The 27869-nt window shown below is 39.3% G+C and overlaps 2 protein-coding genes across 2 annotated transcripts in view; one reads left to right on the top strand and one right to left on the bottom strand.

Annotated features, from left to right (window-relative positions):
* tafa3a (TAFA chemokine like family member 3a) overlaps positions 1–5695 on the top strand; it is a 113021-nt gene extending 107326 nt beyond the window's left edge. The window contains exon 5 of the mRNA XM_080891886.1: positions 5072–5695. Coding sequence (XP_080748012.1) covers positions 5072–5083 — 12 coding nt within the window. The 3' untranslated portion in view covers positions 5084–5695. The remainder of the gene's footprint in view (positions 1–5071) is intronic.
* LOC308403159 (N-acetyltransferase 8-like) overlaps positions 1–27869 on the bottom strand; it is a 561295-nt gene that overhangs the window by 452044 nt on the left and 81382 nt on the right. The window lies entirely within an intron of this gene.

Here is a 27869-nt window from a genome sequence, read left to right as displayed (position 1 = left end):
ACAACACAACAAACAACAAATGGGAGAAGTAATGGGTGGAGAACTAACACAGCTGAAGATGATGAACATAACGAGACAGGGCAAGTTAAAGTCAGTACCAGACACAGAACAGCTAGCAAATCAAGCAGGAAGTAAAACACAACTAAACAGGCAAAGGGATTAAGTAATCTGATTCAACAGATAGATTTTTTTTGGTTTTGTTTGTTAGTTTTTAACAATACAATAATAATAAGTGCAAATCTAATAACGGATGGCCTGAAAACAGAAATACAGATGAGGTTTTTGTAAAAATGTACCACTTTTTTGTACTTTTAACATAACATTTTATAGTAGTTTCTTTAGAAAGCATAAAATAAAATAATCTCCCCCCCCCCAACCATGGAGATACACGCACACGCACTGCTTGAAACATCAAGTTAAAACTGAGGGATATCTTCCAATTTACACGTAGTGTAAAAACTGCAGAAAGGGTTTAAGGTGTCCTTTGAGAAGGAATGATAGTAAAAAACAAAATAAATCAGTTTAGACTTGAGGAAAATGAAATGCTGATGCTCACAAATCAGGACATGCCATTATCACAACATTTTAAATTGTCACGAACTAGAGTGAGAAGTATCATGAAGAAATTCAAAGAGTGCTGTCATGTTTCGGCTGTGTGGCAGGCAGGGATTGGACCCAAACGCAAACTCACGGGGACAGAACTTGAACTCAAAAGCACAGCTTTATTGCTGGAAAATAGAACACAAGCAATACAAAACTAAACCGGGAAAAGCTAATTAAAATGCATACGGGGAGAATCACACACAGCATGAGGGAGACTACAACACTGACAAAGAGAAACACAGGGCTTAAATACACAGAGGGATAACGAGGGAATGAGACACAGAAGGAGAGCACAGCTGGGAGTAATCAGGCTGGACGAGACAAGGGAAGCAAAACTGGAAACACGCACATGAGACATGGACCTTCAAAGTAAAACAGGAAACACATTGACTGAACTCTAAACATGCAAACTTAACAGCAACTGAGAAGACAGACTATAGGGACCAGAAACATGGTACAAAGAGGTCACAGTAGACACAACATTGAACACAGGGAAGCCATATTACAAAGCCAAAGAACTAAACCTATGATAACCATAACTGAAATCTAGGGAAACAAGAAACAGTACAACAAAGGACTCAAAACATAATCCATAATATAAAAACACGAGATCTCTTCAAAATAAAACTGGAAACATGAGAGGCAGACATGACAACATAAGACAACAGACATGAAACACACGAAGGGCAAGGGAGACTTCACAGGGGTTGAAAACACAAGGGGGAACTAATAAGCAAATGAACATAGGAAACCTAATGAGCTTAAACATACTATAAACATCAAAATGAACTAAAACTCAAAACACTGGGTCATAAGACCCAGGATCGTGACATGTGCAATAGAAAACAAGCTTGAAGGAGGTTTGATGCAAAAGATTTCAAAGACTCTGGAGAGAAATACTGTAGCCTCAAATAAGACAATCATGAGAACCCTGAACAGAAATTACCTGGGAGGTTGCCGAGCAAGAAAACAGAAGAGACCTTCAAACCGCTATCAAATGTCAAGGCCAACTTGGAGAAATACTATGCATACTAGAAGTGCGTTCTTTTTAAACATCCAAAATAAAACGAGCATGTTTGGAAAAGCTTTTGCAAAAATTCCTTGTTCTGTTTAACCGCACTTTGGAAATACTGAACTTTTCATAGGGGGCTAATAATTCTACCCTCATGTGTATTTGTGCATTTCACTGTAGGTCACACTAGGACACTGTAGCAGTAATAATGTGCCAAAATTTTTCTCTTATACTGTTGACAAAATCGCCAGACCTAACTTCATGTTACAGTTTTTTACAGACGCTAGGACACATTTCTCAATACTTAGGTCACTTTTGCAAAACTCCTCACACAGTGAGCACAACAGAAGTCTATGTGGGCTAAACTGAGGATCAGTTATCATTGTTTTGGCACAAAATGCTTTCAATGACTACATCTCTCAAATTTCATGAATTATCTTCTCACTCAGACACAACAACTGCCAAAAATCTTTGTACGTACAGGACATTTTGCATGTGCTTACATACTGTTTTCAAAACTGTTAAACTTATGGCCAAAACAATAACACAATGCAAAACTTGAAAAGACAGCAAAATCCAACAACAATATTTTATTGAAACATATTTTAAATCTAAAAATGCAGTTTAACCAGCCACAGCTTATTCTCATTGTAGATGAACATCTACACAGGTGTTACTCCTTCAATTTTTCAACTCCTTCAATTCTGGCATGCCAGAAGATTATTTCCTAGGTGTATTGCCCTAGATGACATAAGATGTGATGTGGATGAGAACCTGTGGCCAAATGGAGAAGACCGAGTAGATTAGCATTACTATTGTATGTGTATCAGTGGATGGTGTGTATACAAATTCTTGTATTTTGGGATTACTTAGTGCAAAAAAATAAAAATACATAAACAAATATTAACGAATTCTGCATGATGTCTGATTCATTCCAGTAACATATATTGAAATTATAAACAGAGATGTGTCCTTGTTTTACACAAGAAAACACTGTGTAATGCTACATGTTGTTAGTGTTTTTTAGGTCATTGTTTTGTGAGTGACAAAGTGTGTTTGTCGGCTGTCAACCTTTGCTAGTGTTCTGGAAGAATGAGTTTATTTGAGACCTGAATAAAGTGTTTTGGTAGTTGTAGTGCATTTTGAATGTGAAATGAACTGCTTTGCCAAGCTGAAGGTCAGTTAGGAGAATTGTGTGAAGAGTTTTGCAAAAGTGACCTAAGTTTTGGGAAATGTGTCCTAGCGTCTGTAAAAAACTGTAAGCCACACCATGAATCTACTCCGTTTACAGCTTCCTACAAAAGTAATATAAGACCTACTAATTTTCAAATTGTCTCTCACACCCGTGATTCCCGAGGACTGCCACATGGAAGTGAAAATTAAATTGTGGCTCCCCAAACAGCAAGCTCTGTATTATCAGCTGCAGCTCTAAGCAGCAGAAAGATCACACTTCAATACAGCTTTTGGATTGCTTTGCTCAGAACACTGATTGTGTGTGGTAAGGTCCTTATTGATTCAACTGGTGAGACCCCGCTAACTTCTAACTGAATAGCACTAAAGTGCAAATATTCACACAGGAACACCTGTTCTTATATCAACCTTTCTGCCTGTCTGTCTCTGTGTGTGCGTGTGTGTGTGTGTGTGTGTGTGTGTGTGTGTGTGTGTGTGTGTGTGTGTGTGTGTGTGTGTGTGTGTGTGTGCGTGCGTGCGTGTGTGTGTGTCTGTGTTGGTATTAAAGTCTGTCTAGCATCACAGGCCAAGTCACAGAGTCACTTGTGTTCTACTTTTTAAACGGCAAACCAACAAAGAACAGCATTCACCTCCCAGAGTATTTTTAGAGATTTGCTTAAAGTGAGCGTAGTAGCTACAAACTGCATCTTTCAATCCATTATATTAATATTCATGAAAACATCTGAGAATACTTATTCCAGTTGTATGCCATCATGAATAATAATATTCCCTCTGTCTGCATGGAAATCACTGACCAAGATGCACACTGCATTACATCTGACTACTACTGAGTGCCATTTTTTTGTAAGAGCTCAGGTTTTAGAATTATAAACATACCATGCTGGGAAAATGAGCACCTTGAACCTGTCAGACTTTCAAGAGATATAAATTGCTTAAGATGTAGCATCAAAACAAGAACTTTTTTTTTAATGGAAAAGTTACTATTCCAAGGCGAGTCAGATGGTAAGAATCGATAGCAATGGTAATGGATATTTTTTTAGTACTAGCTTGACTTTTGTATATTTAAAGTTCGACTATTTACTTTAATATTAAAGTATTATAACAATTTCTTTACTAGTTTGATACTTGGTGTTTAGTAATTAGAACCAGGCATGCTCAGCTGAGGTACACAGCAGTGACATTACTTCTGAAGGTATTTCATCATAACCCAATTTATTTAACAGATTGGAAATTTAAGCTGGCGCTGGATGAAAATGTAAGACATCACTTTGTAGTTAATTCTACAAAGAACACTGTCTGGTGATTGTGTTGTGAACATCTGTGCTGTGAACATCTGTATATAATGTGAATATTGTTTTTTGAATTATTTAAATATTTTTGTCTCGACTAATGTACTGGATCAAAAGGCAAACACGGCCATAAAGCTCTGCTGCTAAAATAATCAGCAATCACCAATGCTAATGTTCATTAAGCGTTTTATTTATGCTCAACATCCACATGCATTCCAAGGTCAATGTGTGCAACTTTTAGAAGTTCTCAGTCATAACGAAGCAAAAACATTATGCTCTTTTATTATAACAGCAGCAGTGTGGTATTTTTTGTGTGATAATTTTCACCTTTTGATTATGAGTGATCATGAGCGTCAGAAATGTATTTTGGATTTTTTTTAATGAATAGATAGGTTAGTTTGTTTCAAATCATCAAATGTTTAAAACATTTAGAATTTTTTTTTTAAACATTTTAATTTTAAATATTTCTAGAACATCTTAGACAATTTTCTTAGTTATATATAGTAACCCAGGTCATCTTCCAATTATATTGGAATTCAAGTGGGCAATCTACTGATAGTTTTTTTTCTGTCATATTTGCTCAACCCATCATGGCAGTTGAATGGAAATAGCCTTTTCCTCATGTTTGTGACTATGAATGCCATGCTTTTTTCATATTTTAATGAGCCAATACTCATTTGGCACACTTATATTTGCATGTGTGCCAAATTACAAGTCCTGATTCAATGTTATGGTAAGAAAAGCTAGTGAAGTGTTTGTCTTCACTTTGAGATATCCATGCTCAAACAATGCCTCAGATTTCAATGTGTGAAAAAATACCTGAAAGTGGGCAGGTTTAAAACAAACAACCTAAAACAAACAAACCTTCACCAACAGTTTATGCCATAACTGGCCTTATAAATAGTCAAATAAGAACACAAACCATTTGCAGTATTTCCTTCTGCTTCCTAACTTCTTATTTCTTCCCTGTCTCTAGGTCACCCGATAGTCGTCTGTTTCAAGGATAACCTCATTTGAAACCAGACACTGTTTCTTTGATCAACACCGTTGGACAATTGGATGTCGTGTTTTGAGAATTGGTGGTAACCAGGGACCAATGAGGACAACAATCACGGACATTCAAGTGAATGAACCAGGGACCAGGGAGCATCGTATAAGACTACATATCCAAACAAATTCCTGACATTTGATCTAGCATCAACAGTAGCTGTCTCTGAACTCTACTGCCCACCAAATCTCTCTTTGTATTATAGTTTTATTCCTTTGGACTAGAGATCTCAACAGTGAAGATATATATTGACTAAAGGACTCTGGATAACAGAAAAAAAAATCACTCTTGAAACAAAACCATGTGATGTGAAACTTTTGTGTTATTTTCTTGCCACAAAGAGCCCCAGGACTCTTGATGCATATCTGTGTTGATCTCGTGAGATCATAAGCATTTCCGTTCCTTTTAGCCTTATGGAGCAGATATCTCTTCTGTTTCTTTTTGTTAATTTAAAGTGTTTTGTCTTTTTTAAGTTTGTTAGGATGTCAAGTCTTCTTTCTGAAAGACAAAAAGACAATGCCACAACAATGAAACCAAGAAAAAAATGTAAGATGTTTCGCTACAGCTCACCAAGGGTCAACATAGCTCAGTTCTGCCAAAATGTTTTAATGGTATCTGTTGTTTTCAAAGCCTGGTGACTACTATTCATTACAAATGTCAGTATTATATCAATAAATCTAACTTAATGGATATTGCTGTTTAAAAAAGAAAGTTTGATTTTTATTTTTTTATTTTTTTACAGTTTCTCTTTCTGTTGAGGCATTTTGCATACCAGGCCATAGTGCTGTATAGGCAGGAGCTGTTGGGACTTAAAATTAGCAGGTCAAGCAAATAATCTGACAAAAAAAGCAGGAAGAGGGGGAGAGCTCACAGCTAATCAAGGTTGTGTTCATGGTGGATTTGAAATCTGAAAATCAGCAAATGCAAAAGTAGGCCATGTTCAAAAATACAAATGGGTGAAATCTCATTGCAACCTTCTTCTCAAAATTAACAGACTTAAAAAAAAGTATCTGAAATCTGGTCCAGGGAGATAATTATCTCTTACCCTAAACAACCTTAATCCTATTTGGTTCATTTCCCAAAGTAGATGTTAGTGTCATCCTTGGTTTATTGCATTAAATTAATGCTACCCATCACAATCAAATTATAGGACTTATTTACTTGTTTTTTGAGATCCCATGAGGCTTTTTCTGTTATAAATCCAAAATCCTTGTTACTATGTGTAGTAAAATAAAGCTTCTGAGGGAGTTAGACTGAAGAGTGTACAACAGGAGGTTGGAAGACAATCAGTAAAAGGCACAGGATTATTTAGCCCTAATGACGTAGCCATTTGAATCAGTGGAGTTCAAGATCAAATAAAACGTCCGTTCATCTTGACACATATAATATAGTTATTATAGTTACTGATGGACGGGAAGCTCTATCATGAAAATTGGTTAGAACTGGGTTTCTTAGAGAAGTCATAAGAAAGTTAGGGATGCAATTATAGTTCACCTGCATGTGATGTATACCTTAGGGACAGGAAATCACAGTATATTATGTGCCACCCTTTTCTGATATGATAATAAAATAAATTATAATGTATATTTCCTCTATAGGTGTCATGTTTATGACTCTAGGAAAATATCATATAATCTGTGCAAAAATGGCATTTTAGTAATTTCTTTCTGTAAATTTAAAAAAAAAAAAAAAATCAAACATTACTTTGTGCTACACTTTCATAAATCCAGAGATTGCAAAAGAGAGAAAAAAAGAAAAAGCTTCAGTCTAGACTCAAAACAAACCCTCACTTTATGAGGAATTTCATATTTTCTAAGTCAATTTCCATCTGTAAGTGAAGCGGTACATTTGCCACAGAATGCTTCTTATACTAAACACAATTAATTAAGCAAAAAATGTAAAAAGCTTGCTCCCAAAGACCAGACCCCAGGGACTGATGCTGAAGGGGAGGAATGAGAAGGTTTGCTATGGTTAAGTGATCCAGGTTGCCTCTTGTTTGGTTAGAAATCATTAAATTACAGTAATGACTAATTTCTCATTCCTGCATGCAATTCACTGGAGACCACCATGGATTTAATAAAGACCTGGCGATGAATTACAAACAGTGAATGGCTGAGGAAAAGCTATGTGATTATACAGAGTAATTCATAAGTGCATTAATAAAACAATACAGAAACATTGCTAAATCATTTGAGATAAAGGCTATTTGCATAATTCATTAAGATTAATCAGACCAGGCAATCTAACACAGTGCTCCAAGGAAAAGAGGGAGAAGACATGAATCCGTTCCCCTGGAAAACCCTTTCTATCTACAAACAATGATACAAATCTACCCTTGGATCAGAGAATTAACCTCTGTGCACTTACAGCCCCTGCAGTGCTGAAACACAATCCTTCAGTCATTCACCTTTATGTGGGCTAATATTCTATTAATAATGAAAGATCTTTTCATACCATTGCTCCTCTGGGTTTTGTTGCTTTGCCATAAAAGACCTTCACAGAAGTTGAATGGAAATACAGGTTTTGTGTTTGGAAACCACAGTGCAAAGCTGAGGTCTGGCTGTTTGACAATTTTGTCATTTACTTCTGTATTTCTGAAGTTAAATAACTTCAAAAACTTCAAAAAAACTTGAAACTGCTGTGGCCCTCACTCCAGACTTTATCGCAATCAGCTCTAATTGGGCACTAGTGTGATTAAGCATTTGTTTGTTTAGTAACATTATATCAGAAAGATCTTGTAGAACTACAAAATTGATTTTGCTTTACAACTCTGAATGAGTAGTATATCATCGAATATATTTCTTAGCTTTCGATATATAAGGACCCAAGCAGGCAGACATGCAAACAACGAGTAAACAATTACTGTTGTTAAATGGACTGATTTTTGTACAGTTATTTTCTACTCTCCTGGAGCACTCAAAGCGCTTTTTACAACATGCCACATTCACCCATTCACACAAATACTTTCTTCTATGCTTTTTAGTGCTTACTTTCTAACATTCACACACATTCATACACCAATGGATGCATCAGAGAGCATTTTTGGGATATTTGGCCTGCAGACTGGGGGAGCCATGGATTGAATGAGTATATGACCTGCTCTACCTCCTGAGCTACAGCTAATTGTTAAATCTAAAGAACTACAAAGTCAAAAAACTTACTAGAAACTAGAAAATAAAAGGACTACACTTACCTGCCAGTTCATTAGTTACACAGTTTTTATTACCTGGATGCATTTGTTTTCCTTTCAGAACTTAATTCTTTGTGGCGTAGATTTAGCACGGTGCAGAAAACAGTAATTTTGATCCATATCACAAGTTTTAGCTGCTCATCTGAATTTCCCAAATCCACCACATCTCAATGATGCTGTGTTGGACTGAGATTTGTTGACTGTCAAGGCCATTCAAGTTCAGTGAACGCACTGTCAACATCAAGAAGCCAGCACGAAATAATTTTTGACATGCCATATTATCCAGCAGGAAGCAACAATCACACCGTGGTTATAAAGGGATGGGCATGGTCAGCCACAATACTCAGGTACCCTGTGATGTTTAAATTATGCTCAGTCGGTATGACGGGGACCAAAGTATTAACCCCTCCACATTATATTGAACTATTGATACAAGGCAAGACAGATCCATGCTTTCAGGTTGTTGACATCAAACATGTAACATGTGAGCCTGTAAAAATTGTAGCCTCAGTTTCCTGTTCTTAGTTGACAGGAGTGGCATCCGGTATGGTTTTCTGCTGCTGTACCACTAATTCAAGGTTCAAGGTTGTGCATCCAGAGATGCTTTTCTGCATACTGGTGTTGTAACAATGGGTTATTTGAGTTTTTATAGACTTTTTGTCAGCTAGAAGCAGTCTCTCATTCTCCTTTCACCTTTAACCTTTTAGTGTGTGTGTGTGTGTGTGTGTGTGTGTGTGTGTGTGTGTGTGTGTGTGTGTGTGTGTGTGTGTCTCCTTTAAGGATTTTTCATAGTAGAGAGAGAGATGAAATGATAATCTAGGAATTTCTCTGGATAGATGGGAGAGAGAGAGAGCTAGTGAGAGTGAGACTGATAGAGGGAATGGGAAAACACCAGGATAAAATAGTTATACCTGAAGACAACTGCAAGACATAATTGCTTCCCATAGTTACTATAAATACAAAAAAAGTTATAAATAAAGAAAGCGATAGCACAATAGATAGCACTTTATGAGAAAGTTTGAGAATGACATGGCCTATGCCATGTCTCCAGCGTTTTTCCCAGCAACCCCCTCCTACCTCTGCTCTGTGTCCTGTAGTTCCATTCGTCTTACATTGTCACCTTGCACCTTGTCACCCACCCTTCACCTGATCATTTTATCAACCTCAGGTGTATCAGTTGTTTCAAGGTTTTGGTTCTAGTTTTATGTTTTGTTCTTTATAAAGTACTTTGTTCTAGCCAGGTTTACCCTTGCCTGATGGTCTGCCCTACCTGCTTTGCATATACAACCAACCTTTGGTTAGCCTCCCTCCATATTCCACTGCCATTCCAAGCTAAATTCCAAAACCAAGACAGAGACTGGTTTCCATTTCTCTCCTCATTTCCCAAAACTATGCTCTCCATCCAGCAGTCACGCTTTCTACAGCTCCCTACGCCATCGATCATCTTTAAACCCAAGTTTTAGCATTAAAGTCTTTAAAAGTTTCCCTGAGTCTGTTTGCTTTCTTTGCATCCACAACAGTAAAGTAATTTTGCAACTGTAAAATTACCATGACAGGAATCACAGGATATTTTTAATGACAACTGCAAGTAGAAATCTGGCGTGATAGAAGGAATGCATCCTTGCTTGAGTTGTCAATGTAGCAACTTTGCTTTTTGATATTGCATTGCACTGGAATGCACTGGACAAAACACATCACACTAAATGTTTTTGCCAAGTCATCACAAGTGTTTCTGACACCCCTACTGTGGAGCCAGACTGGTCTGATTAGCATGCCAGTTTTTCCAGCACAGGGATGATGCTGGTCTGTACAAAACCTTTGCTGTTTTAACCTGTTAAGTTTATAATCTGGGCTGTACAATTACTATAAATGTACTGGATTTGGTTTATGTGCTTTTAAAAATTTTTGTGAATAATGAATGTAAATCATAACTGAGATGAGAGTATTAATCTTTGGAACCAGGTGACATCAGTTAGTGATACTGGTAACCAGTTTGAACATTTGTTTGAAAATGAACTGAACACCTCTGGTGCCACTGTCATAGTTGCTGGGTAAATATATTCCTACAGCCAATAACATTTCAATTTTGTGCTGAATTGTCTTTAAATGCTGCAATTTTCCTGTCAAATTATTAAACCTCCTCCCTATTTTTTTTCTTATCAGGAAGAAAAATAGCTCAGAAATTGCATTTAAATCATCCTGCACATTAAACTTCTCCAGTGTATCTCCTGCTAATGGAATTCTTTGAGGTGTGTTATAGTGCGTAGGTTATTAGCTTATAGCTAGTTTCATTGCAATTTTTACAGACTGATGCCTCTGAAGCTGTTGATTAAAATCCTCCCATAACTCCTCCCAGGAATAAATTCCCTGGTCAGCCATCTGCAGTAGAAAATAATGTCAGTAAAATGGCATTTCTAGCTGTGGTCAGGGAGATGCACACGTCTTATTGGCAGTGGATGAGACTGACTCGCCAATCCTATTTTTATTGGAAGGCCATTATTAGACCTAAATTTCAGGTAAACCTTATCTCAGAGTAGCAGCTTCCCAATGGTACCCCCCTCCCCTTTGATAACATCTAAATGTAATAAAATAATAAATCTAAATAATTGAAGAGCACTAAACCAATTTGCTCATGTTTTGGGCTTATCTAATCAAACAAACAAACTGAAAAAATATACAAATCTAATTTTCCTACTCATAAAAAAGAGAAACAAAAGACAGTGCATATTTAGATCTAAATCAAGCGGGGTCTTGCACTATGCAAAATGTGCTCACTGAAAACAAAGCTCTCAGTTACACAAACACCATCTGCTGGGTTTGCCCAGGCTTTATCTTGACAGGATGAATTAGTTTGAAAAACTGTCAGATACACCCAGCAAAATTAGGTTTTCTCATTTCATAATGAAAGCTGACAGACTGTAATGAAAAACTGCTCGATCTTGAAAACAGCCAAGATGAACTGTAAAAGTCTAACTGGAAAAACTTTGCTGTTTTTTAAAATCTAATTGTACTAGTCTCTGTTTTCAATATCAGGGGTGTTTTTCTACCGTAAATTGGATGTTCTAATTCCGTTTTGGTCAGAGTTTGATGTTATTTCTGACGTCTGTTTTGTGTTATTCTTGTCAACTGTAAGCAGTTTATTTTGAAATGAGTTTCGCCCCTCTCTGTGTGTGCACTGCTGTGACCTGAGGCATAATGGGATTATCCTGCTCAAGGCAAGACGTAGATGCCTTGAATTCTAATATCAAAGTATTCCTTGCTGTACCTGACACCTCCTTCTCTCTGTGTTTCTCATGCCTGAGTACACTGAGAAGCGATTAGCCCATGAATCGCAACACAGCCCGTGAGCTGTTTCGGCAAGTCATTCACACATTCTGTTGAGTTTTTTTTTCTTTTCTTTTTCTGGTTATTTACAGCAGCATGTACTGTACTTTTGCATGCGCTAGCAGCAGGTTTCTGAGCAAACCAAGTGTCAGCTAATCATATGTAGTTTTTATGTTACCCAAAATGCTGTAGAGAATTCTGAACCACTGTTCTCAGCAAGTCTGAAGCTGTGCTGTGTCCTATAGGCGTCGTTTCCAAGTATGGTGTTGACAAGACATTAGTGCTGGCCAGTGCATTTGCTCTTGCTTCTCATCAGAGACCCTCTCAGCTCCCACACTGCATTATCACAATGCCCTCGGGTCAGTGAGAAGGCCTGCTGTAATTTGAAAAGGAAATTATCTTTTGTAGAACTTACTCAGACAGACAAAAAGTAGGTAGAGAAGAAGAGGACGGGTGGGTGGTTGTAAACAGGCGGTGGGGGAGGGGACTTGATAGGAAGGTGAAACGTTCAACCTCACCGGCAGTCTCCTAAAGGGTTAATGGGAGCGAGGCCTGCAATGAGCTGACATATAACTGGATGGGCAGAGAAGGAGAAGCAGAGACATACAAAATGACATTCTGATGGATTTCTAACTGCCCCATTTCGTGATATGTACCTGCTCATTTATTTATTTATTTACCTCATTTCTTGATGCTCGAGAAAGAATCCATTTTTTTTTTGCTAATGATCAGGTTACACTGCAGGAGCAGGTGGAGTCTCAACGAGGAATTTGATGATTGAGGGGACCAGAAGATGATGCTAATAAAAATCTTTCACTTATTAGGTCAGCGGTCCATTGCCTTTGTCTCTAAGATGAAGCTGGATTGTGCTTTGTGTAACCCAGGGGTTTTAGTCCAGAGAACGATCATTATTACAACTAGTATAAGATGTTAAGATTCATTTCTTTTAAATTATGTACAGAAATTCAAAGTCCACTAAGGATAAAATCATCTAGCTTTGGTGACGTTGTGTCATTTTGTTTTTTCATGAAGCATCTTCACAGCTATTGGATGGATTGCTGTGAAAGTTTTTTGCAGACATACCCACAGAAATAATTTGGAACTTGGCTTTTCAAGACATAATCATGGAATTATAATCAAAGTCAAGCTAAAACATAAATTTCAAAAAAGGCGGGATGCTGTATAAAATGTAGATAAATAAATCTCCCAAACAGATATTTTATTATTAATAGAACATAAAATACATGGCTCAAGAGTTGGGAGTTCGCCTTGTAATCGTAAGGTTGCCGGTTCGAGCCCCGGCTTGGACAGTCTCGGTCGTGGTGTCCTTGGACAAGACAATTCACCCGTTGCCTACTGGTGGTGGTCAGAGGGCCCGGTGGCGCCAGTGTCCGGCAGCCTCGCCTCTGTCAGTGCGCCCCAGGGTGGCTGTGGCTACAATGTAGCTTGCCATCACCAGTGTGTGAATGGGTGGATGACTGAATGTGTAAAGCGCTTTGGGGTCCTTAGGGACTAGTAAAGCGCTATACAAATACAGACCATTTACCATATTAAACATTTAAAGCGAGACAATGCATCGTTTTAAGAAAAATGGTCACTTTGACTTATTTTAAAAACAATCTGAAAACATCTGGAAACTGAAATCAGCAGCAGGTGGACATTGGGAGAGAAATGTTTTTCTATTCTTGCCTAGTATAGGATTCTAACTGCTAAATCATTCTGGGTTTTTTCTGTTGTATTTTTCATTTCATGATGCTCCAAATGTTTTTAGTTGGTGCTAAACTGGACTGCAGACAGGCCAATTTAGAGCCCAGATCCAGACTTCTATAAGGTATGTTGCAGATATAGATGCAGTATGTCCTTTAACATTGATTTAAAGGACATTCCTGAAAAATACATCTCTGGATGAGAGCATATGTGGCTCTAAACCTTATATATGTCTTTCAACATTGATGTGCAAACTACCAATTCCATAGGACTAATATACCCCCATAACATCAGAGGTTTTCTCTTTTGAACTGAGTGTTGATAACAAGCTGGATGGTCCCACTCCTCTTTAAACCAGATCCAGTATCAATTTTTCAGTAAAGAATTTCACATTTAAATTTGTCTGGCCACAAAACAGTTTTCCTCTTTGCTTCAGTCTGCTTAAATGAGCTTTTTCCCAGAGAAGAAGCTGGCACTGTTGGATCACATCCAGATATGTCTTCTTCTTTGCATGACAGTGCTTCGATTTGCATTTGTGGATGGCACAGTGAGCTGTGTTCACTGACGATAATTTATGGGTTTATGATTTATCATTGTCATGATTTCTGGTGTTCCTGAGCCTGTGATTTCTATGACAGAATCATACTTGTTTTTAATGTCCTGCCACCTGGGCCCTCAGGTGGCAGGAGAAGCAAATATTGATTTTCAATTTTCTGTCTTTTGCACAAACATGTTTCCAGATTCTCCATTTTCCAGAGCCTTTTTTACCCTGGTCCCAAACTTGAGATGTGTTGCCACATAGTACATTTTATTTTGATATCTTTTGATATATTTTCCATGTTCTGTTGCAACTATCTCGGTTTATACGATTTCTTCCTAAGAGGTAAAACTGAAAGTGTAAATCCTCTTCTTTTCCATTTGATGAAACATGCAGATGAATGTCTGCATATTAAAAGTACATTGAAAATTAAGCCATTCTCAGACTATTAAGACTGAAATGAGAGAATAAACTTTAAAAATTAAATCCATGAGCCTTGTCAAAGCTCACACAAAAAAGAAAACTACAAAAGCATACTTACTTTTACTTGGTTTGATGCTAGATTAATGGTTTACTACATTGGGATTGGACATTCATGTACCACCTCCTCACAGCCATATGGAAGTTTACAGGTGACCTTGGTGATTAATAAAAACAATTTATCAAAGTAAATAGCTGAAGATACAAATTTTTGACTCTAAGCCAATGACTGATTTAAGATCTGCTGCCCATGAGGTACAGGGGAACTTCCTCCAGCAGATGTTCCTGACTAATTATCTATTGTTGCAGAAATCCCACAATCCCTCAGTTCCTCTGCTGTCTTCCGGTGGGAGTCTGGTCATTCCTGTTTCATATCCTTGGCTTGGTCTCCACTTACCTGGGGCACTCCTCTCCATCTGTGAGGACAACCAGAGAGACACAAAGACTAGCCCACCACCAGCAGCATACAAGATTATACAAACCTTTAGCCGTCACTTTCAAGTGAAAGCTACTCTCTATCCTCTTGTTTAACCTCAGTAGAAGAAGAGTTATATAAAATGCAACAGTCTAGAGCTGTTATGCTGAAGTGTGCTTGGCAAAACATTGTGATGGTGTGGTAAGTGAAAGCCATGTGGCTATTTATGGAAACACACCTTTGTGTGTTCTTAAAGCAATTTTAAAGCAATTCAGTTTCAATTTATGTACTCGGATTCAACAAGTAGATTTAACTTAACATTATCACGGAAAAAGAAAAAATCTAGAATTGCAAGCAGATACATTTGAAGTTACTTTAACAGCAGCGTGCAGACTTAATGTGATGTGAACCCCTTTTCAAAAGTGTTTAGTATCTGAGACGTAAATGAGTTTTCTGCTCTTAACACTGTTGCCTACAATGAGCATGTTGGCACATTTTATAACCAATGAATAATTTAACAAAAGAGCATTAACATGGAGAGAAATTGAAAAAGTGCACATACTTCTACAAATACAGCCTGAATATTTCAGGAGGGAAAGGTCTAAGAAAATCAGTAGGTTTAGCTGCATAACATGAAACGACAGAATACTTCTGTTTCTGTCAGCTGTCTAAAACTCCCCAGCCTGTACTAGCATCTTCCATTCGGACTAATGGACCAGCTGGTTGCAAAAACCCTTCGTATGTGCAGAGAAAACTCCAGCAGCACCTCAGACAGCGCAGGCCGAAGCAGAGCAGAGCAAGAATGGATTAAGATATGCCTGGCTGCCTTTTGCAGTCCTGTCAATGTGGGCTGGGTGTCTTTGCTGCACAGATCAGAGAGACGCAGGAAGGTCATTGCCACTGGGAAAAGGAGGCAGTGAAAATATTGTCCTGACAAGATGTAGAGTGACTTTTGTAACCTGAGGCTTGTGTTTTAGATTAAACCATGTTGGCTGATAGAAGAGGTGACGTCAAAGGAGGTGTAAGGGAGGGAATTGAAGGTGTTGATGTCGACACCTTTGAATTAGCAACTCTCTCCTTCAAATCAGTTTTCATAAGAATTATGATGAATAACTGATCAAAGGTTGTTTATTTGCTGCTCATTTCTGGACTAGAAAGTTGAAAATGTAAGTCTTAAATAAGTAACAAAATTCACAAGACTGCAATACGAAGCTGAATATTACACATATAAACTGTATTATGATATATTGTAGATCTCTGCAATTGTGTATGTGTGATACATATACCCCCAAAAATTGATTCTGTTCATCTGGATGTCGCATTCCCATTGGAAACGCTATGTCCACATGAACAGAATCAAACTTTTGGGATTTACTTACCTGGATGATTGAGCATACATCAAGACACATGATACATATATACTGCTCAAAATAAATAAACAGAATATAGCATCAAGTCAATTAAGTAGAGGCCACTGACAATTTTTCCTTCTTTATTTGTGTTGACTGTTTTAACCCCCCTAATTTTCCTTTGGGCTAGGGTCAGTGTTACCACAGTTAGCACGAGGCAATACCTGGACCCCACTGAGGATGCACAGGTAATGTAACTCTTCCAGGATGGCACATGCCATTGCCAAAAGGTTTGCTGTGTCTCCAAGCACAGTGTTAAGAGCATGGAGGAGATTCAAGGAGACTGACAATTACTCTAGGAGAGCTGGAGAGGGTCATAGAAGGTTGTTAACTCATCAGCATGTCTGGTATTGAGTCCTTTTTGCAGAGAGGAACAGGACAAGCACTAGAAAATAACCTCCAGGAATCGGAAACTTAGTTCATTAGAGTGGCCTGAGGGCCTGACATTCTCTACGAGCCCTGTGCTCATGCCTGCACCATGGAGATCATATGGCATTTGCCATCAAATACCATAATTGGCAGATCCACCACTGGTGCTCTGTGCTTAAGCGCTTTGTGTGCTCAGAGTAGAAAAGCGCTATATAAGAACCAGCCCATTTACCATTTACCATGATTTACCTCTTCAGGCTAGGCACTGGCACTCTGATTGCCATTAGGTATTGCTATGAAATCCTTGGGCAGTGTCAGACCCTGCGCTGATACAGTGGTTCCTCTTGATGTAAAACAATCCTAGCCTAATATGAGACTGTGTCCTTCAGTAGTATCAATTCATGAAGGAATTGACACCATTGACTGCCCCATGTCCCGCCCCCTGCCCCAATGCTTGCCTGTACTAAATCAAATAGAGCACCTCTGGGAAATGTTTCCATCCATCCAGCGCCACCAGGTTGCACCTCAGACTGTCCAGGAGCTGGAAGGTGATTTCCACAAAAGTCTTTAAAAACTTCTGTCTCAAACCAGCTTGCTTTTAAGAAAAATTCTTAAAATGTATTTCAATTTTAGACATTTATTTCTTTATACCTTAATAATGTATCTAAACAGCTGGGTATCACAGGTTTTACTCAAGCTGGATTAAATAAAAAACATTTGTAGAAGAATATTTTCAGCCACAGATTAATTAGTTTCCTGATAATTCAAAAAACATTTCCAAGTGCAACACTGTAGCCCACCGTGTTTTTGTCATTGATGGATGTTTATAAGCTACATACGACACTGGCAATAGAGAATGAAACGCTTTTAATTGGATCTCTTTATTGTTTGTTTGACTCTTTTCATTTAACTGACTAATGGTAGGAAATATATACATGTTGATTTTTAGTTTTGAAAGAAATTGTGTTATTGTCATTTGGGTGGTATTAAAGATCTGTGTGCATGCTGCAGTGAGTAAACACGTTGAACACAGAGACTTTTGAATCTGATTTCAAAGTAGCTTGGCACAAATCTTAAATGACACATTTAAATGCATGTAGACTCATTTAAAGAAAAAAATATATCCGATGATGGACCAATAGTATTGACTTTAGAGGATACTTTTTTCTTATTCAAACTGCTTTACTGCTTATTAGGTCTGTATTTTATGGAACCATTGTGCCGATTTTGCAGTTTAGGTGTGGTTCTGGCAAGGTCCAGAATATCACAGCAGCACTCCCGATTAGTTTGGCTGATTCAGGGTTGTTAGCCATTTTTTAATTTCCCATTAGACCTACGAAATTCTATTCATGTTTCTCTCAGGTAACCCATTAATTTGCTGTGATGCATGTGAGATGGTGAGTGAGGGCTCTTTGCCAAGAGTTGGTTAGCATTTTATGCATAAAAGAAATACAGAGTGGAGCAGATGGTTACATTAGGGACTGATGATACTGACACAATGCAGCATGTGAATGTATCTTTGTGTGCAGGTGTGACTAAATTACATACTTATTCTGTTTGTTTTTATTAAGATATTAGAATGTGATGATGTGCATAGAGCCTGTGTTTTATGTGTGTCTTTGTATTTTGTATGTGCTTTAACTGTATAGGATACAGATTGAATTTGCACAACTGCAGAAAATGAAAAGTAAAATCAAACACCGAGCAATGTATTAAAATCCATCAGTGTTTTGATCTGCAAAGATAGGAAATGCTTGCTCATGGAGACAGCACATTTTTGCCTGTGGTGTCTGAACAAGTGAGGCCTGACAGAAGGCTTGGCTGACTCCACACTGCAGGACTTCACTTTCATTAAACTCCATGTGAATCTCAGCACACTTTTCCATTGTTGTCTGCACAGGGCCACCATTTTTCATTTTGCTATATACTGTTGGTTTACCACAGCGTGACTCTGAGCTTATGAATGTGCTGTAACAGAAGTTTGTGGATTTAATTATGTGATATAGCATCACAGCAAGGGGCAAATAAAACAGGCCTAATCACTAATAATAAATCTAAACTGTACATTTCACATGCATCTGGGGTTGCAACTAATGATTATTTTTATTGTTCACAAATTGTACTCTTAGAACCATATTGTTTTTTATAGGTACAGGCAGTGTTGTTCAAGTTACTTGAAAAAAGTAATTAGTTACTTATGACTGATTATATCTCCAAAAAAGTAATCCCATTACCATGCTGATTTCTTATTTTCAGAAGTAATTAGTTACTTTTTAAAAACATGATATACAACCTGAATACTTAATAAAGCAATAGACCTTTCAGCCCAATTCTATTTTTTATGCATAATCCATCATATAAAATGTAATCAAATGGAAAAGTTTCTTTTTAAAAATTGTTTTATTAGTTTTAATCTTTTCATTTTATGCACATTGCATTAAGCAAAAATGTAATTATATGCAACATTCTCTGACTTGAAGAAATTTGTTTAACATTTAAACCTATTTTCTGCATATTCCAGCACATAAAATAAAATAATATTTTTTGTTTACACTCACTCTTTCAAATAGATGCAAGTAAAACACAGCAAAAACTAAATAAAATCAAAGATTCAGCGGCACTAAGTCCTGTCTCTCTTAAATCTATTTTCACCTGTTTAGCAGGAGTGGAGCAAGCGGAGGTTTGCCTGGTGCCACAGTGATCATGTCAGTGGGGGGATCCGGGGGTTACTCTGTGAATTTCACATTCCCGTGGCAGCGTGCTAGGTGCTTGCTCAGATTTGAAGTTTAATTTTTCACAGTAGAAAGAAGTTTTCTTCCCATGCAGCGTGTACAGTGGACACTATTGTTTTTTGTCACTTTTTTACAGAATCACACTCAAAGTAATTTCAGTACTTCCACGCTTTTACCGCTACATGGTCGTACTCTCTCCCACACTCCATATTATCCATTGTTGATGTACACACGTCTGTTGCTGCCACGGACGTTGCACGAGACACTCTCACAAACAAAATCACGGTTTAGTAACACAGTAATACAGCGTGCTTACTGGAAAGTAACAGTAATCGAATTACTTTTTGTAATAGTAATCCCTTAGATTACTTGTTACTTGAGAAAAGTAATCAGATTAGAGTAACACTTTACTTGTAACAAGTTACTGCCCATCTCTGGTACACATCTCTGCCATCTTTCGGTTACTGCCGATCTCTGGGTACACATATCACAAGTTTTGCAAATGAAATGTCTGGTAATGATCAATAAATGATGATGTGGGTTGTTTTCAGTCAGAGCAACAGCTAGGTTTGATTGACACAGAACATTGATCTCAGATGTCAATAGTTTTTAAATAAGAGTGCCAAAGATAGAAATTATTGGCAGAGCACAGGGGTCTCATTGTACTGAATGCATATATGGCTAGATAGATGAGCAGACAAAGAGAAGAATCAAATAAGTGACTGAGAGGTTTATTGACTTATTTTATCCCCATTTAGTGACATTTCTCTACTATTTAATTGCCATAAAATGATCAGAGGAACAAAATGTCATAATGCAGTCCTTTCAGTTCAAGCGCCTTTTGTAGAGGGCCAGATAAAAAAGTCTTTATGTCAATTGTAAGATGAATGCATTTGACAATAGCAATACCTTCCCAGTTTCCATAGCCTACTCAAATAAATATGTTAGCCTGAATTCACTGCTAATATTCACTAGCTGTGCTTTTCTTATTACTTACTTTACTGAAGATGGCAGCCCATCTAAAATGTTAATAGGCATCTAAGCCTGACGTGTATTTAAAGTGAAGTATCAGATTTCAATCTATCATGCAAACCCTCCTCCCAGTAATAAAACATATATTTTCAAAGATGCATATCATGGTGTTATGTTTGTCATAATTTTCAAAGGTGGCAAACATGAAAGCCGTAATCAGTGTGAAGATGAAAAGAAGCAAAGGAGCCCTCATGGAAGAACCTCTGAGGGGCTGGAGACATTGCAATTATAGAAACTATTGACTTGTGTTTCCCAAGGTATGATCAATTGCAGTGAAATAATGACATCTCTGTGTTGTTTTGACCCATTCACTGCGAAGGCAATTTATTTTGTGTGACAGGAGGCTTGCAAGGGACAACTCAGCTGATGTGTGCCAGAGATCAGGCAGAGGAGAGATCTCAGCTGGAAAGACAGAGAAGAGAATCAGAGGAAGGTCACTACTTTGTACACTGGCCTCTTTTACCAAAATGTTTTCTTCTTTTTTTTTAAAGTACTCAGCCTCTCTTTTGATCATCTTCACAGTTGTTTTAATTTATTGTAATTATGTATTTGCATTTTCACAAGATTCCTGTGCGTGTAGAGTGTTTATAAATAAATATTCCCCCGTTATTCTCCAAATTACAGCATTTTAATGTCACTGATGTCATGTAAACACAGACTAATTAAATAATTAAATAATAATGAGAGTCAGTTGAGGAGTGTGGCAGGATCTTTTTTTTTTTTTTTTTCTTCTTTTTTTTGCCTGTCCCGTTTGGTTCTTTTGCCATCAGAATTGTTGTCTAAAGGCAAAGAAAGATGCCCAACGGATTTACTTTACCAAATTGACCATCCCAGCCTTGCCGTAATGGTCCATTTGATTCACCTTTTATTGTTTCTTTTATTTTCACTTACTGAATACGGGACAGACTTGACTGGGGGAAAGAAGGGGAGAAAGAAAGAGGGAAAGAGAAACAGCTGAGAAGAGGGACGGGGGAGAAGGGCAAAAGACAAAAACCAACTGGGCTCCTTTGATCAGCTCCATCACCTAGTGGGGGTGGGGGGTCATAGTTTGGTCCCGCCTTCACTGTTGTGATTGGTGTGGGGGTAGGGACAGGCTTAGGGCGTCGGGGGGTTCCCCGGAGGCATCTTCCTTGGGGGGCTCAACCCGGGGTAGCGGTCATGTCCGGTTAGGGGCTCTGTTGGCTCTCAGGTGACTGTTTCCTCGCGGCTGCGTGCAGCGGGGCTAGGGGAGGGTCTGTGCTGACAGACGTGGGTTACTGACCTGGTAGCCTGGCTGCCCCTGGGTGGGTCCGGGATGGGCGTGAGGTTCTGGGGGCGCTCCGTCTCTGGGCTGGGACCCGGATCGGGCCTCGGGGGCTTGGGTCCTGGTTGGTGTGTTGCCGGGGTTGTGGGCGGGTGGGTGCATGGGGGCCCAGCCCTGGAGCAGGGTGCCGCCGGTGCATCGAGCCACCTGGGGGGCTCTTCAACTGGTGGGGGAGATTGTCACATCTTGCAGGAGCTCCCTCTGCAGGAGGGGGAGATACAGGAGAGGTGGAGGAAGATCTCAGCCTGGGTGTTTATTGTCTTATGTAGTCTGGAAGATGAGTGGATGGTGGGGTGGGTGCAGTTTTCTCTGTGGTGGGGTTGGGTGGACTGTCCCGGGCTCTGTGGGGCCGGGAGGCGCTGCTGCACTGGGCCCCGGTCTGGATGGGCCTGGGCCCCCTTTCCCTGGTGGGTCGCGGAGTATGGGGGTGCCTACTGGGGTCAGCGGGGGAGCTGGCCCCAGGGAGGGGTCACTTGCCCCTCCCTTCCTTCCCTCCCCATCTCCAGCTGCCTCCCTCTTCCCGCTCCACCACAACCACCCACACATGCAGGACCTTGGAGTAGGGGTATGTCACCAGGGTGCAGAGGAGGCTACCCCCCCCCCCCCCCCCCCCCCCCCCCCTGTCCCCTTCTGGCTGCCTCTGCCTCAATTTTATCCCACAACTTAGACATTCACATTACTCACACTCTCATTACACATACATATAGGATCTTGGGGGTGGGCACGATACACGGAATCCAAAGTACCATCAGGGTGTACACCCCACCCCTGGCGTCGTTGCCCACCTCTCAATTTTAAATACATGTAGACATTGAGGGCTAGCAGGAGGGACCATGCGCTTACCTGCTGCTCTCTGGCAGGTAGCTACATGCCCTCCTGGGTTTTAAATGCACCTTAGAACACAAATGCATCAACACTACAATGAGCGGGTGGAGGGAGGTTTGGAGTCTTCTCTCACCCCCGTTCTCTGCGACCTGCTGGAGCGGGGGGGCTAGGAGGAGGAGTTGGCCATCCGACTGCGGTCTGGAGTGTGGGGCCTTCCTGCTGCTGCGGAGTCGGGGCGGTCTGCCTCCCCCCACCGCAGGGAAAAGGGTAACACCACCTGGGTCTGGGTGCAGTTCCCCCCTTCAGGGGCAAGGGTACCTAGACCCGGTTTGTAGAGTACGCTTGGGGAGTGTGATCGTGTGTACAGCGTCTCTTTATGTCTGTCTCCACGTTGGTTGAGTGTGGAGTAAGTGCATATGAGAGCATGAGGGTGGGAATGGATGTTTGTGTCTGTGTGTGCCTGTATGTCTGTGTCTATATGTCAGGTTGGGTGTCAGGCGCCACCTCTCTGGGGACATCTCAGGCCCTCCAAGGTTTGGAGGCCTATCTCCCCCTACCACCACTTCCCCTGCCAGTGGCGGACCCCCTCAGACATCGGTGCGTTGGTGGTTCTTTGTGTCCGGGGATGGGCGTCCAGGTACACACCGGCTCACTCCTTGGCGGCCGCTTATCGGGGCCTGGAGCCTGGGGCTCGCTCGGGCCACTTCGGAGGTGGGGTGCCCCCGGCCTCTCGGCCTGGGGCTCGGTCACTCAGGCGCGGCTGGCTGCCGGCGGAGCTCACGGGCGCGTCACTGCAACTCCCCCTGGCTTCTGCTCCGCGGCTGCTGAGTGAGCCCTCAACTGGGACTCTCCTCAGCTCTTTCTGGGACAGTGGCGCGGCTGCCCCTCTGTTGGTCTTCCTTGGTCTCTTGTGTTCTGGGGGCCTCTGGATGTCTGGAGTTTTGATCTCCTCCACACCTGCTTCACGCCCTGGAGGACGGGGCTGTGGCCCCCCCACACCCTCTAGCAGATTATTACAGGAAGGAACCTTTTAAAAAACAAAAAACAAGCGCGTCCATGCTCACAGGTGTACACACGGGTGATCACACCCACAAACTGCACCCTTTTTGGCTCCTACCTCAGGGCACACTGTGTTCTGTTGGTCTTGTGTGCTGCACAATAATGTTTAACATTTAGTATTTACTGTCATATTCCCATGTATCATTGTGGTGTTGTTTGTTCTGTTGCTCTTGTTCTCTTCTGCTTGTTTTCTTTTTTCTTTCTCAGCAGGTGACCCAGGTGATTGATATATGCATTTTTTTCTTCTCTGCCCGTGTGGCAGGATCTTTAACACTTTCCCATAGTTTTGATAATCAGGATATGATAGATTAAACTCTAGGATTAACAGATCAATGAAAACCTCATCACCTCCAACCAGTCACCGCAGAAGGCTTGCCCTCCCTGATCTTGGTTCTGCTAGAAGTTTCTTCCTGTTGAAACTGAGTTTTTCCTTCTCACTTTTGCCAAAGGGCTTGCTAATCACATAATACAATATGTATTATTGGTATTATTGTAAGGTCCCTACCTTACAATATAAAGTGTCTTGAGGCAACTGGTGCAATATAAATAGAAGTAAATTGAAAATTCAATTTCCTGATTATTATTATTATTGCTGTGCAAATCGAGACCTTTCAGCTTAAATTTAAATTTAAATGGTGTTTTCCCCCCATATGCATGTACTTTCACAAATAATTCAGGATTTAATTTAGACATTTTCAAATATATGTTGTCTAATGTTATGTTATGTTACATGTTACACACAGTTTATCTGTGAATCTTGATAGTGTCCCTCCCTTATGGAAGACTGTTTCTGCAAAATAAATAAATAAATAACCTGAAATTTTGACTTATGGATGGAAAAAAATGTTTTGCAAAAAACTTTTTTACAGTGGTAAAAACCAGCTTGGAGCCCTTAACTGGACACGCAGGAGAACATGGATAGATGGTTTGATGGACAGATGAATGGCTCGAAGCTGAAGTACCCTTATAATAGGCTGACATAGCTAAAGGTGTATGTAAGGCTACAATCTGACACTGGTTTGTGTCTTTCTACCCTACATCTGTACTCTCATATAATAATAATAATAATAATGGATTGGATTTATATAGCGCTTTTCAAGGCACCCAAAGCGCTTTACAATGCCACTATTCATTCACTCTCACATTCACACACTATCTCAACTCTGTGATTTTTTTTCAGTCTTCTGTGTTACTTTGAAAGAAAAGGAAAAAAGAAAACCTTCCAAAACTTTATTCACTGTGTTATTGTGTCATAATTTAACTTGTCTACCTGTCTACTCAGCATTTTCCTGTCCCTGTTGGCAGCCAAAGACCTCGGTGAATCTTCACAGCTCTCCAGAGAAGCTGAGGTTCACTGCTCTTCATCAGGTGTGTGCTCTGGTCCATACTTTATATTGTGCTACGTGTGAGAGTATTTGTTTAGGAAGTGACAATATGAGATTAGCTAGACTAGATTAGATAAGACTCCCAATAAATCAGTGAATTTTGCTCTTAAACTTGTTGAACTAACATGCATGTTATGTTACAAAAGCACCGAATGCTAGGAAAATGAGCAGATCATGGGGGAAAAAACAAAAGAGCAAAAAATGTATGCTGACTTCAGGCGTAGGCATATTGTTAAAAGAATCTGAAAATTAATACATACTGTATAGTATGTAGTGTGGATTTGGGAGATGGAATATCTGTGTTGTTGCTGCTTGTGCTGATCATATTGCTCTCCTTTGCCCCCTCAACTGGGGAACAGTTCAGCTATTGCCTGACTTAGCAGATAACTGTTTATGGAGATTACTGCCCCCAGATCTGCTTGTGGTTAATGTCTTTGCACCTGCTGGCTGCTAATTTCTGCTCTTAAGCTTATGCTGATCTGCCCGCAGTGTTTTCTACTGAATTAAGTAAGAATTAATTTTCTTTTCTTTCTCCATTATATATTCTGTGATGTTATATTGTGTAGAAGAGAAATAATGTAGCTTTGAATATTTTCCTTTTGGGCCTTTATTATTGTTTTGTACTGAATTAGTTTTGCATCATTGTCTCCACTATTGTTTCCTCCATTTCAGAAATGCTCTACTGGTTAACTTAAAACTTTGTAATATTGGCATTTAGGAAATACAAGTATGCTCATAGTCAAATTGCATTTTTTCTTCACTGTCCAAAAAGGAAACTTGGAATTTGTCACAAATTGCAGGGGTAGACATTTTAGATGTACAGCATCTGTGAAATATCTTGCAGCTCTGATACAGACACATAGACACATGGACGCACATCTACAAGCTAATATCTGTGGACTGATGGTCTTAAGGAGCCCCTGTTTGTACCTCTCATGTTATAGAACGCATTTTTGCTGAATTCAAAGAAACTATTACTTTATCTCAAAAGGTCATTAAAACACATTTCTGTTTTGGATTCATTTCCAGAATCATCAAAGACAGCATTATATTAAGCATTTCTTTCATCTATTTTTAAAAAGGAAAAAAGTTCCTGGGATTTATTTAGCATATTCTATGACAAATCATTATACACTACAAAAGCTGTTATTTTATAACTGACAGACTATTATGACAAATCTATTAGACCATTTCTCTATGTAAGGTTTATGCCACAGCTTCCTTAAATTAACAGTAAGCAGTCTAATACATTTGGTAAGCTTCATATTCACGAAGCTGATCAGTGCTCTTGTTCATGCATAACCTCTGCTGCCTCAAAAGTTACAGCCCACTCTGTATCCGCTATCCTGTTGTCACAGTATAAGCTATATGCTTAGCCTACAAAGCTGAACGGAATTGGGGTACTGCAAAAAAAAAAAAAAAATACAATTGATTAATTGTATTTCTAAATTAATTAAATGTATATATATATATTTCTTAATGATTCATGAGATGGTTGTACTTTGGCTTTCTCATTATTTAAACAATATAATCATTAAATACAACATGTACATTATATCAGCCTGAGAGTTGCAGCCTGAGAGTTACGTGGCCAAACCCAGACCATTTGTTTTCCAGGTGGAGGATTCTTTCATTTTTTAACAATTTATACCATAATAATTTACAGTTCATATTTGTGATACACAGTATAAACTATTTGTTTTGATAGACTAAAAAAATTAGTCTTCCTGCCATCTTGCTTTTATGTATCTGAATACGATTTAGAATCTATCACGTCTATTCTGTGCATGCAATATTTTACACTACACATAACTTACTTTAAATGACTTAACTGTATTAAGACTTTTCCCTACCTGTCGCCTCAGTCATGGCCTCTGCATGCTTATTGGGGATGAGCTTATCTGTTGCTCTGATGCTACAGAAGCATTCCATTAAAAATTGTTATTCGATATTCCATGGATCACTGGAACCTTTAACCCTTATTTATGTCTTAAAACACTAGGATATGTGTGATTCATCATATATCTACTGAGCTCTAGCAAATACTCTAGGCTAAAAATCTTGGTTATATCAAATGTTATGCTAGCCTTGTAGCCTATGCTGGCAATGTAGCATTTTGCATTTTCTCTGTACTTGCTGAAATTTCACCCTCCAAAGCGTGAAATGCCAACACGATGGGGATAAAAAACAAACAAACAAAAACATCACCCAAGATAAATGATTAATTTGTTGAATGATTTTGCTGCTTCATTGGTATTTTTACTTGTGCAGTGTTTTACTGCATTAGCTTACTGTTCATATTGTTCAGTTATCAGGCCACATAGTCTCACATAGTTGTTTGTTTGCTTCTAAATTTAATACCACTGTCACGTACGAGAAGTTTGAGTCCCCTCACATTCCTCTTCTTGGCATTGCAGCATGTTTTTCATTTCTCTTTTACTTCCCTAAAGAGACTCACGTGTTGGGAAATCTTTCCTTGGGGCTTGCTGTAGACATTATACTGGTATCTCCAAATTAATGTAGTGATGATTTATTGATGGTAAAATGCCACATGTAGTGCCTTTAATCAAAGCTAAAATGTTTATCATCAACAGAGCCTTCCTTGTGGACTTGCACTGCATGTGAATTTCTTGTTTAGATGAAGTAGCAGTTCGAAGTGATCATCACTTGTGCTTTTCAGCAAAATGCTCTTCAAAATGAACTCCTTTCTTACACTCACACATCTGTATTTTGCTCTGACACAGACAAATGGGACAATTGGGGACAGTAGAAAAAGTACTCCAAGTCCTCTTGCTTCTTCACAGAAAACGATCCATCAGGCACCCCCGACCCCTCTGCCCATGCCTCTGCCTTGTCTGCAAATCGCTTAAATCCCAATCCCAGTTCCACCCACACATCCATCCTCCCTTTATTACTACTCTCTCTCATGTCTGAATGGCACATCTTGGGCACAAGAAC

Source organism: Rhamphochromis sp. 'chilingali', assembly GCF_963969265.1.
Source record: "Rhamphochromis sp. 'chilingali' genome assembly, chromosome: 9".
NCBI classification, from domain to species: domain Eukaryota; kingdom Metazoa; phylum Chordata; class Actinopteri; order Cichliformes; family Cichlidae; genus Rhamphochromis; species Rhamphochromis sp. 'chilingali'.
Note: the sequence above shows the minus strand (reverse complement) of the source record. Positions and strands in the feature narration are given on the sequence as shown.